Here is a 13,016-nt window from a genome sequence, read left to right on the forward strand (position 1 = left end):
GTTACTGACCAGTTTAAAATACTCAAACTCTACTCTGATCTGGCTGACCACGAGCACCCTGAACTGAACCACTAAACTGGTCAGTCCAGAACCAGAGAGTTGATTTTTCCTTGTCTTTAAAATAGCCAATTTTGCCTGTCCAAATAAAAAATTAATAAGAACACACCTGTTTTTCATTTTAAAACTGTATAGAACCCCAAAAATAAAAAGCTCCTTACTAAAAACGACCCCTAAATTATTCAGGATTCCCTGCAGTAAATTAAAAAGTGGCCACAGCCTCTCACACTCACTGTAGGCATGAAAGAGAGTTTCCTCTGCTGAGCAAAAAGCGCACTGCTCACTGATGCTGGGGTCCACTCTATGGAGAAACCTGCCTGTGGACACAATGCAGTGTAGAATCTTCCACTGCAGGTCCCCCACTCTCTTGGCGAGAGGCGGCTTGTACAGCACCCTCCACACCGGCCTGTGCCCCTCCTCTACAGCCAAGTAAGCTCGCCACTTAGAGTCTACCAGACCCCTTAGCCTACTATACTCTGTGGCTTTAACACACAATTTGTATATCTGTTTTCCATTCATTGTGTGAAAGATAATTTCCTCCACATTCTGCAATTTAAGCAAAGTCCCTCCATTCTCTCCACCGCCCTCACCTTCCTCACCTACTGCTGGTGACACGATCATCCCTGGAAATAAGGAAAGCTGTCTCTGCTCTGTGCCTCTGGACAACTCCTCCCTCAGGACTGCCTTGAGCCGCGGGGAGAGGCAGCCCCTCAACTCACCCATCAGTCTTTCTGCAAGCCTCTCTGAGTGCCAGCCTAGCTGTGCAGTTAGCTGGGAGGCAGTTAGCCAGCAGGAGAGCTCAAGGTTTAACAGGTGGACCATCCTGGTTACACCTGCTTTTAAAAAACTGGCACAGAGCGTCATCGACTGGAGGAACTTAACTGGAAAGAGTGGATTAAAAAATAGGGGCTCCTCAAACAGGTCCTGCCCTGTCAAGGACTCCACATCCCTTTCCACCCTCACCAGCTGCCAGGCTTTTAAAATACTTTGATAAAAAGGAGGAAGTCCTGCTTTACTAAAACTGGTGTTCTCAATTAAAAACAGGTGTTTTCCTAACCCCAGCCCCCCAAATCTATTGAGAAGGAAACAGGCCAGCCTCTTCCAATGAGCCTCCTCCTCAGTGTACAGGAGTCTCTGAACCGCCTGCAGTCTGAAGGCTGCCACCCTGCTGGCAATGCTGACTAGCCCCTGCCCCCCCTCATCACTAGGGAGGTAGAGGACTGCCGGCCTCAAACTGTGTCTCCCGCTCCAAAAGAACTCCAGCAACACTCTCTGGATCTCCTTCACCAGGCCCTGGGGTGGGTCCAAGCATACCAGCTTGTGCCACAAGCTAGAGGCCACCAGATTATTAATAACAAGCACCCGGCCCTTGAAGGACAGTTGAGCCAGCAGTCCCTTCCACCTCTGCAGCCGCCCCCTCACCCTATCCAACAAACCCTCCCAGTTCTTTTTCATGTAGTTTTCTGTTCCGAGGTGCACCCCCAACACTTTAATACCTGTTCTGTTCCATTTCAGCCCCTCAGGCAGGAAAGGAGGGGTGCCCTCATCCCAGCCGCCTGACAGGAAGGTGTCACATTTTGCCCAGTTTACTCTGGCAGAAGATGCTCTCTGGAACTCATTTAGAGTCTGCTGCAGCGCTTGGACATCTGCATCCCCCCTCACAAACACAGTCACATCGTCTGCGTAGGCAGACACCTTCACTGTGGCAGAGGAGGGTGTGGAGGGCGAGGAGGGCACTGTCCATCCAGCTAGCCTGACCCTCAGCAGGTGCAGCAGGGGCTCTATAACCAGTGAATACAGCATACCAGACAGGGCACAGCCCTGCCTTATACCCCTGCACACTGGGAAGGGCTGACTCAGCCCATTGTTGATCTTTAAAATACTAAAAATGTTGGAATATAAAAGCCGAATATAAGAAATAAAACCAGGACCGAACCCGAAGGCTTCCAGTGTATGAAAGAGGTAGGTGTGGTCGACTCTGTCGAAAGCCTTCTCTTGATCCAGGGAGACCATTCCTACATTAAAATCACAAATATCACTTACAGTTAAAAAATCTCGAATAAAAAACAAGTTATCAAAAATAGAGCGACCCGGTATACAATATGTTTGATCCATATGTATTACAGTTCCAATAACACTTTTTAATCTATTAGCGATTGTTTTGGATAAAATCTTTAAATCAGAACATAAAATTGACACAGGTCTCCAATTTTTAAGCTGGCATAGGTCTCCCTTCTTGGGCAGCAGTGTAACCACTGCCCTACGGCAGCTAAGAGGCAGTTCCCTGTGGCTGAGGCTCTCTCTCAGAACCTGGAGCAAATCCTCCCCCATTATATCCCAGAAATTATTATAAAATTCTGCTGGCAGTCCATCGATCCCGGGAACCTTTCCGCTGGAGAGCTGCTTGACAGCGGCGGTCATCTCCTGGTGGGTCAGCGGTGCGTCCAGCTGAATCTGCTCCTTCTCACTGAGGCTGGGTAACCCCTGGAGCAGCCGCTCAGTGTCCTCTATGTTGCACAGTTCTTTATTATAAAGTTCCTTGTAAAAACGCACCGCCTCTCTGCTGATTTCCTCCCGGGTGTGCAGTTCTTTCCCACCAGGAGTCCTGATACAACACAGCTGTCTACTGTCCGCTCTCTTCCTCTCCAGGTTGAAGAAGAAACTAGTGGGGGCATCCATGTCTCTCAACTCCATGAATCTGGAACGCACAATCGCCCCCTTCACTCTTTCCTTCAGCAAGCTCCCCAGCGCGATTTTCTGCTCCTTTAGGTTCTCCAGGGTCTGTTCTTTAAATTCTGAATTTAAACTTTCCTCTAGGAGGAGGATTTTGGACTCCAGTTCTCTCACGGCTGTGTTCAGTGACCTGGTTGCATTTATAGTATATTGTTGACAAAAACATTTAATTTGTATTTTGCCAATGTCCCACCACTGTCTTAAATCTTTATATTGTGCTTTTTCTTTTTTCCAAATTATCCAAAAAAGTTTGAATTGTTGCTTAAATTTTACATCTTGTAATAATTTTACATTGAAATGCCAGTAAGATGCTCTGTGGGGTTCTGATTGAATTAATACTGTAATTAATAGACAGTGGTGGTCAGAGAGACTACTGGGGATGATTCTTGCTTTGATAAATTTATTTAAATCGTTTTTTGAAGTATAAAACCGGTCTAGTCTTGCTCTATATACACAGTCTGTGTGATACTGAGACCAGGTGTATTGTCTTGAACTGGGGTGCAGGCATCTCCATATGTCAACCAGGTCACTGGACTCTAACAATGCAGCCAACTCTCTGGAGGACTGAGGGTGTGGTTCATCATTATTTCTATCAATATTAAAATTAACAGTACAATTAAAATCTCCTCCTACTACCACCACATCATTATTATTAATATTAAAAAGAGCTTGCTTTAATTTCTTAAAAAATAAAATTCGTTCGCCCCCTCTATTGGGGGCATAAATATTAATAAAAACATACACTGTACTGCCCAGCCTAGCTCTTACTTTTAAAATCCTCCCTTTCTCGATTTCATCTATATCTAGTAAAACTGCCCCCAGGCTGGGTTTAAAAAGCACGGCTACTCCTGCACTGGTACTAGCGCCGTGACTCATCACGCACAGCCCCTTCCACTCCGCTCGCCACGCCTCCTCATTCTCCTGATCCGAGTGCGTTTCCTGCAGAAACACCACCCCCGCCTGCTTCTGCTCTAAAAACTCGACTAGCTGCGCCCTCTTAAAAGACTGTCTGCAGCCGTTTAGATTAAAAGAAATAAAAACGCACCTTTCCATCATAGCTAAAAAAACTAACACACTAAAACAAGTAATAAAAGAAGTTTCATAAAACACAGCCATTTTTAAACAAGAGATTTTGAACCACTTTTAAGATCCTTTTTAATTTTCTGAACAATTTTTTTTAATCTATAACGTTTTGGCTGATCAAATTCTTCTATTGTGGCTTTCCTTGTTATAACGTGAGCGGAGTGGAGAAATAACCTTAGATCAGGGAAAAAACTCTCTATTTCTACTCCCCTTTTCCCTTTTGTTTCTATCATAAAATCATTTACCTGCTCAAGTGTGTATAACTTTTTCTTACTGACGGGTTGGCTATCAGGGATGTCTGAGATAAGCGAGGAGTCAGAGAGCTCCCCCTCCATCTCATCCGCGCTGTCCTCTCGCTCGCCCCCGAGAATCCGTTCCTCCGCAGCTCCCTCCGACTCCCCGACACCGGTCTCTGCTACAGCCGGCACCATTTCAGGCGGCTGAGATTCAGCTAGCGGAGAGTCTTGCACCGCGCCCGGCTCACCCTGCGCTGTGCTCTCTTCCTCCGCGTTGGGAGGGACTGACGCCCCGCCTGGAGCCCGCAGTCTCCCTGTCTGCACGGGTTCGGAGTTCTGCACTGGCTGCGCTCTGCCATCCGGCAGCTCTGCAGCCTTCCGCTGAATTCGTGTCTTTTTCGCTACTACCTTGAATGATTCTTCACCATTCTCAGTAGTAGCGGTATTATCCTCCGAACCCGTCAGTGACAGGCTGCGGCTGGGTCTCTTTGTGCGAGGCCGTGGTGTTGGTGGTTCTGCTCCGGTTTCCCTCTGGATCGCCCCCTCCTCGGTCAGCACGGGCTCGCTCTGCGGCTGCGCTGGGGGAGCCGACTCTTCCTCCCGCTCACCCCCAACACCCCCGACTTCCTCCCCGCCAGCATCGCCCTGATCCTGCCCTGTCTCCGCTCTAGCCTCCTTTCTCGGGCAGGCTTTTCTCTGGTGTCCCTGTTCTCCACAGTAAAAACATCTCATCGTTTCGGAACTGACAAAAACTACACAATTCATCCCTTCCACGTTAAAATTCCAGGCAACATTAATGACTTGGTTAGGATCATTTAGTAAGACAAACGCCTGCCTTCTAAACGACATGACGTGCCTAACACTGTTATTTTTGCACCCCAGCGGGATTCCCTTAATCGGGGACACCAGTTTACCAAAACGAGCTAAATTCTTTTCTAATTGCTCATTTTTTAAAAACGGAGGCACATTAGAAATAATAACTTTCGTAACCGGGGTTACTAGAGGGGAAACCTGAACAAATTCACCTTTTACTGTAAATCCTTCCTCTACCAGCTTGTGTACCAGAGACACCTCCACTAAAAATATTACCAGCGCTTTATTCATTCTTGACGCCGACATAATATTTTCAAACCCCACCACCTCTCCTACTGCCAGCAGGCACTCCTCCACCGAAACCCCGGGGTCAGGCAGGCAACGGACCCCGTGTCGGCGGGTGAGAGCCCCCAGCCCTCCTGAACGAGACCCCATAACGGGATCTCCAAACACCCTCCAAACAAACAAACAAACACACACACACCACTAACCTACGAACAAACAAACACACAAAAAGAACAACTAAGTAACTATCAAACAAAAACAAACAAATAAATAAATAAATAAATAAATAAATAGATAAATAAATAAAGTTTTAAATTTCCCGGTCCTACCGCACCGGCGTTCCACCTCTCTGCAAGCCCTTCCCACAATCCTCCACTAGAGAGAGAGAGAGAGAGAGAGAGAGAGAGAGAGAGAGAAAGAGAGACTTTTAAATCCATTTATTCTATAAATTAGAATACAATATAGAAACTACAGTAACAACAGTACAAAACAGCCGGGCGCAGCCAGTAATGTCCGCTCCAAAAAAAACTGCACAAGGCATTTCTGTATCTCATTTAACAAAACCAGGGGAGGATCCAGGCACACCAGCTTATGCCAAACCATGGAGGCAACAAGACTGTTAATGATAAGGACACTACCCCTGAAGGAGATCAGAGAGAGGAGCCACTGGTTCATTCCCAAAATAAATACCTAAAAGTTTGACCCCAGTTTTGTTCCAGCTTAAAACTGAAGGCAGTATTGAAAAGCTTCACTTTTTGCCCAGTTTACTTGTGCTGAGGTTGCCTTTTCATACACTCTAATGCATGACTCCGGCACAGCGACGTCTCGGTCAGTTGTGACAAACACGCTGAGTTCGTCAGCATATGCGGAGAGCTTGATAGGGGTTGCATTGGGCGCAGCTGGTACTGCCAGTCCAGGCAGTTTCTCCCTCAGCTTGTGTAGGAGGGGCTCTATAGAGAGGGCATAGAGCATCCCTGAGAGGGAGTAGCCCTGTCGTATCCCCTTCTGCACAGGGAAGGGGACAGTCAGACCATTATTAATCTTCACAACACTAAAAACATTGTGATAAAGGAGTCTTATAAACAAAGTAAAAACAGGGCTTTTAAAAAACGAAACAGATACTCATGGTCAACTCTATCAAAAGCTTTTTCCTGATCAAGTGAAATTAAACCAAAATCAACATTATAGACTTTGGATACATGTGGCAAAGTGGCTGGTGGAGGGGAACAGGTGTAGCGGTGATGCGATGCAGGAGTGACAGGCAGACAACGATATCCAGTGAAAAAGTGCTTTTATTTGTAATCCAGGTCTGGTGACCGTCAAATAACAAATCCCCGGCCATACACAACAATGTGTAAAGCGCGGGGATAGCAATAACAGGGCACAGTCCCAAACAAAAACAAACACACGGTCACCAGTCCTGGGTTAGTGCAGACGTGCATGTGCGATGGTGAAGACATGGGTAATTCATGACGGTTGGTGCAGTGGTGATTCGGTTCGTGCTGACCCTTGCAACAGCTCCGGATTTGTGCGTTTAGCTGTCTAGTGGTGAAAATAAAGACAGTTATTTACACAGACACAAACAACACACAACACTCTTTCCTTTTAATGAGAGCTCCTCTCTCGATCCTTCTCTCTCTCCAGCGTTTTACCCAAACGAAGGAAAACATCAGTGTTACCCTGGCCCCTATATGTAATCCAGCATGATAGCTAGCTAAATGGTTGCAGCTGCCTTATTACTTGCAACTGCCCCTCGTACCTTTCAAATTAATACGGTCTTACAACAGAGTCTTGCTTCTTTCCAGGCTGACCCACTTCCCGGTCCCGGGGAAACGAACTGTCAGGCCAGCCCTTCCAGATACTTCTCCTCTCGTTCTTTAGCGCCCTCACAGGTCGGGAGGAAGATTTTTCACCAGAACTCATATTTCCGTCACAATACATTAAAAAGATCTCTTAATAAAAACAAATCATCAAAAATCGATGTCTCAGGCACACAGTATGATTGGTCTGTGTGCATCATTGATCCAATGTTGGTCTTTAGGTGATTAGCGAGAGCGTTGGAAAGCCGTTTGTAATCGGATCACAGCAAGGAGACAGGGCGACCGTTCTTGATGTTACAGATGTCTCCTTTCTTGGGTAGCAGTGTTATGACTGCCCTGCGGCAGCTCCCCATCCCGAACATATTCCTACAGGACCTGGTACAGGTCCTCACCAATGCAGCTCCAGAACTTTTTGTGGAATTCTGCAGGCAGTCTCTCCAGTCCGGGAGCCTTCCCTTTGGAGAGCTGCACCATGGCTGCAGTTAGCTCAGGGAATGCCAGCGGAGTGTCCAATCTGCTGCTCTCCTCCTTGTCCAGGCTGGGGAAATACTGGAGAAGCCTCTCCATCTATCCCGGGTTGCAGCCCTCAGCCTTGTAGAGATCAGTATAAAAGCTCACTGCAACATGCCTGAGCTCCGCAGGGCTGGAGACCTCTCTCCCCCAAGCAGCCTCAGAAAGCACATTGTCTTCCGCTCCGCTGTCTTCCTCTCCAGGCCGAAGAAGGTGGCTGTGGGGGCGTCCATATCTTTGAGTTCAGTTAAGCGGGCTCTGAGCAGAGAGCCCTTCACATTTTTCTCCAGAAGGCTGCCCAGGAGCTGCTTCCTCTCCTGCAGGCCCAAATACGGCCCCCTCATCGCTCTTGCTGGTCTGCTGGCTCTCAAACTCAACAATCTCTCTCTCCAGCTCACTGACCATGGAATCCACTGACCTGGTGACATTTTATCTGTATTGTTGACAGAAAAGTTTTATTAGAATATTCCCTATATCCCACCACTGTCTTAAACTACTATAATTAGTTTTTTCATTTTGTCAATTTTTCCAAAACAATTCAAAATAATCAGTGAAGTTTTTGTCCTGTAGCAGATTGTTGTTAAAATGCCAATATGATTTTGATTGTGATTTGGTTGGTAGTGAAACAGTGACGGAAACAAAAAGATGATCAGAAAAACTACTGGGTGCTATACTACTTTTAGTGAATTTGTTAATATGCTGTTGTGGAGTATAGAGCCTATCCAGGCGCTCCCCTGACAGCTGATTTTGATTACATTTGATCCATGTATATTGTCTACTTGTGGAATGAAAAATCCTCCATATGTCAACCAGGTCAAAAGTATTTAACATAGTGGCCAGCTCTCTGATAGATTGGGGATGGGGTTTCCACCACGAGGAAATTATCCGTACCACAACCCTTGAGTACCTCACTGAGCTTTTTAAAAAATAAAATCCTCTCCTCCTCAACATTTGATGCATAAATATTAATAAAATCAATAAAAATACCAGCGTGTTTTATTTGTACTTTTAAAAGTCGACCTTGAACAATCTCCACAATAGATAAAATCTCCGCCCCAAATCCTGGAGAAAATAAAACAGCAACCCCAGCACTAAAATTAGAACCATGGCTTAAAATACAGTCGCCAGTGAGACTGATTACTGCTGTCTGCATGTGTCTCCTGCAATAAAACGCTTGCTGTTTAAAAAATTAAATTGTGCTTTTATTAAAATCCCTGCACTCGTTCACGTTAAAAGAGCCTAAAATATTTTATCTCCATTGATAAAAATAGATCATTCAAAAATAACAAACACGTTAAAATAAGTTTTCTTAATAAAATTAGCCATTAAAAATGTTTAGATGCAGCTAAAGTTTTCCAAACTGAGCTATTTTTTAAGTCTGAACCTTTTTTTCTGTTCAAACTCATTTATAGACGATTTCCTTAATATTAAGTCTGCAGAACACTAAGAAAGTTTCTAGTCTGGGTAGAAAGATTTAATGTCTACTCGCCTCTTACCTTTAGTTCTTTCAAGAAAATCGCTGATCTCATTCAGTGAATAGTTTCCCCCATTGGCTGGCCGTGATGTCAGAGAGCTGTGAGGTGTCAGAGAGCCGGTCCTCCCATCCATCCTCGTCCGATCCCTCCGATTCGTCCCCCTCCTCGCCCGCAGAATCTCCATCAGCCGCCGGCATCTCCGCTACCAACCCCGCATGCTGAATGAGTCTCATCACTAGAGGAACGCCAACAGGGCCTACCTGAGCCCCGAGGCTATCCCCCCCCAACACCACTCCCTTCCAGCACCAGGTCCTCAGACACGAGATCCGCGGGTTGAGGCCCGCCTTTCTCTTGTTCTTCGGAGTGGAAGGTTGAGACCCTACGCCACTGTCATGAGAGACCACAAAGGGCCTCCACACAGACCCCTCCTCTCTCGCTGCCAGGCCAGCAGCAGCAGAAGATGTTCTTTTTTTAAGTTTTCATTTTTTTACGCCTGCAGTGTACACCCCCTCCTTGTCTGTGTTGGCCAGCGCTGCAGCCCCCGGTTCAGCTGTAGCCGCGCTGGTATCTGGCTCCTCTGCTCTCTTCCCCTGGAGCTGCGGCTCAGGTCTCGGCGGCTCCTCCACCTCATCTCTCTGAACCATCCCGGCTGCCTCCCTGAAACCATCACTACTACTTGTCCCTGCTTCAGATTGTAGCTTGGGGCAGGTCCGTTTAAGGTGCCCCTGTTCCCCACAAGAAAAACATTTAAAAACCTCTGTGCTGGCAAAAACAACATAATCCCTGCCCTCTATATTAAAACACCAAGCTACATTTAGACTTTTTCTGGGTTATCAAGCAGTACGAATACTTTGATCGGTGACATTATTTTACCATATCTGGAAAGCTTTCTTTCAATCAATTAATTATTAATAAAAGGGGGAATATTTGACAATATTACTTTGGTAAGAGACGTAGATAACGGTGTTACAGTTACCAAAGAATCATTCAACATAAATCCCTCTTCCACAATTTTGTTAACCAGATTTTCTTAGTTAAGGAAAACGACTATAGCTTTGTTCATCCGTGAGGCATATTTGATCTTTTCAAAACCAACCACCGCTGTATGGGGAACATTATACACAATGGTCACATTGTTCCTACCATGTTCTGTGATGCTATGTCTTTACACAAAGATTTTTAGGGACTGATGTAAGTATAAGCACAGTGCAAACAGTTTCAGCTGCAAAATCAGTCAATTATTTTGCACTGCAGCCTATGTACGATTACTCAGCATGCACAAATAATGAGCCGCAATCATGATAATGAGGGTCGCAATGAGCCCTGCCTGTGCATCGGGGTATTTAGCGGCCACACTTACAGCCCAGAGGTGAGGTGAGTTAGGAGTACAGTGAGCAGCAGGCGCTGTATGAGATTTGTGGAGCACAAAAATCAAACCAAACAAAAACATATGTCATGTCCAACCAAGCTATTTCAGTTTTTATTTTTAATTAATTTTCTACAAATTTCTAGAATATTTTTTTTCACTTGGAAGTTGTGGGGTAGGATGTGCAGATAAATGAAAAAAAACAATTTGAATGCATTTTAATTCCAGACCGTAAGGCAACAAAAGGTGAACATTTTGAAAGGGGGTGTATACTTTCTATAGGCACCATATATATATATATATATATATATATATATATATATAGATAGATAGATAGATATATATATTATTATTTATATATATCTATATATATATATATCTATCATATATATATATATTATTAATGTGTGTGTCCCACAGTGGTGGGTGAGCCGACTCGATAATATAAATCTGCTATATATATATATATATATATATATATATATATATATATATATATATATATATATATCGAGGGCCGCGATATAGCGAGAGACCCATAGAAAAACAAATAGGCTAATAACAAATACTGTACAACCACTCCCTCGTTTTATCGGGGGCGTCAGGGTCCAATATAAATCCTCTACGCAACCCGCTTTTTCTCATTTTGTGTATAAAAAGCAGCACACCATTTTAATTCATACTGTGGAGGGTAATTGCTTCTCATCAACTTCAGTCTCCAATTAATTTCACGACTCTTCCTCTCCTTTCTCAAATGCACAATGGGTCTGTACGTGTGACTTTCTTAGGTAAGTGTTTTTGTTTGTATCCTCCGAACAACGATCCCTCGACCTTGTGCCAGGTAGGAACACCGAAAACGATCCACGTAACGACGGGGCGTGCACTTGTGGAAGCCAGCCTGAGGGATTTTATGGTTATGGCAGCAAGTAGATTTTAATTTGCTTTGTTAAACGAAACAAAAAGTTTTTGTAAACATACAACGACACACACTACACGTCAAATGCAACAATGTTAATTTTGTCATAAGATTCTCAGATTCATATAACAGCGATTCCGTATACGTCAGTTAGTCATTTTTAAAAATCGGGGAGCCCCACTCCAGTAGGCGCGATATTAACCGAATCCGCAGTATAGTGAGAGGGGCAATATTGTTCACCCCCAGCCCTGTGTGTGTGTGTGTGTGTGTGTGTGTGTGTGTATATAAAACTGTAATCTGTTTATAATCTAATTATTTATTTGTCAGGCTTTTTGTCCTGATTGTAGCAAACACTACCCACTCATTTATTCTTCATTTGTAACAATAGCAGGTTTCTATTGCCAAGCAATGACCTCTTGGAAAAATCATGCAGTATTAATCTATATGAATTACAGGGTTGAAGAAAGCCTATTGGCAGAAAAAAATAAATAAAACTGCAGATTTCACTGGCTTCAAATTAAATTGTCAGTTTATTCAAACTCAACTCCTGGGAGAGGGGGAGGATCTACCTGTTACATATATATAGAGAAAGAAAGAGAGAGAGAGATTCAGTGAAAGCTTCTAGTTCACTCAGATGAGGCTACAGTCTGTTTTTTTTTTTTTTTTTTTTTTTTTTCTTGGCAAAGAAAAAAGAATAGATTTGAAATTGGAATGGAAATAATTGAGCTTCAAGAACTCCAAACAATGCAGCTTTGTTTCCAGTCTGGCAATGTATCCTGCCCTAAAGAAATCCGTCCAACAGCAATCTATGTAATATTGTATATTTTTTTGACTGGTGTGGTGATGCTTACAGTGTGTGGAAACCTTGTGGTGATCATTTCCATCTGTCATTTCAAGCAGCTCCATACACCAACCAACCTCCTTGTGCTTTCACTTGCTGTAACAGATTTTCTTATAGGAGCAATTGTGATGCCTTTCTACATGATTCAGTCCATAGAATTCTGTTGGTATTTTGGTGACATATACTGCTCAATGCACTCTATATTTGGTCTGTTGCTGACTTCAGTTTCTATTAGTAATTTGGTATTTATTGCCTTTGATCGATATGTTGCTGTGTGTGATCCATTACTTTACTCTACTAAAATAACAATTCCTACAACGTGGCTGTTTGTTGCAGTTAGTTGGCTCTTTTCGCTATTTTACACAATGTTAGTAACTTATTTTAATACTGATGCAGGACTATATTCTTGTCCTAGAGACTGTTTGATAGTATTTGATGCAACATGGGGGGTAGTAGATTTGGTGGTCACATTTCTCTTGCCTTGTTCTGCAATGGTTACTCTGTATACAAAAGTGTTTATAGTTGCAAAAAGGCATGCAAGAGTAATACAGCAAATTAGTTCTGCTGATGGAAGCAAAGGCAACATACCTAAAAAGTCTGAAAGAAAGGCAGCAAAAACATTGGGGCTTGTAGTGGCTGTCTTTCTTCTTTGCTGGGTACCATATTACATTTACACTGTTGTTGAGGCATACATACATTTTACTTCTCCTCCAATAGTGACAAATGCTCTCACATGGATAGTTTGTTTTAACTCCTGCATGAATCCAATTATTTATGCTTTGTTTTATCCCTGGTTTAAGAAGTCACTGGAACTCATATTAACATTCAAGATATTTCAGCCAGCATCCTCTCTAATAAATCTGTTTCCAGGAAACCACTAG

At 44.0% G+C, this 13,016-nt stretch overlaps 1 protein-coding gene across 1 annotated transcript; it reads left to right on the forward strand.

Moving 5' to 3' along the window:
- Window positions 1–12,005: 12,005 nt before the first annotated feature.
- LOC121316659 (trace amine-associated receptor 13c-like) lies at window positions 12,006–13,016 on the forward strand. Its single transcript, XM_041251699.1, has one exon. The coding sequence runs from the start codon at window positions 12,006–12,008 to the stop codon at window positions 13,014–13,016; it is 1,011 nt and encodes a 336-aa protein (XP_041107633.1).

Source organism: Polyodon spathula, chromosome 6 (genome assembly GCF_017654505.1).
Source record: "Polyodon spathula isolate WHYD16114869_AA chromosome 6, ASM1765450v1, whole genome shotgun sequence".
NCBI lineage: Eukaryota > Metazoa > Chordata > Actinopteri > Acipenseriformes > Polyodontidae > Polyodon > Polyodon spathula.

Bases quoted from the DNA above. Each gene is read 5' to 3' on its own strand.
- LOC121316659 (XM_041251699.1), top strand. From the start codon at position 12,006: ATGGAAATAATTGAGCTTCAAGAACTCCAAACAATGCAGCTTTGTTTC.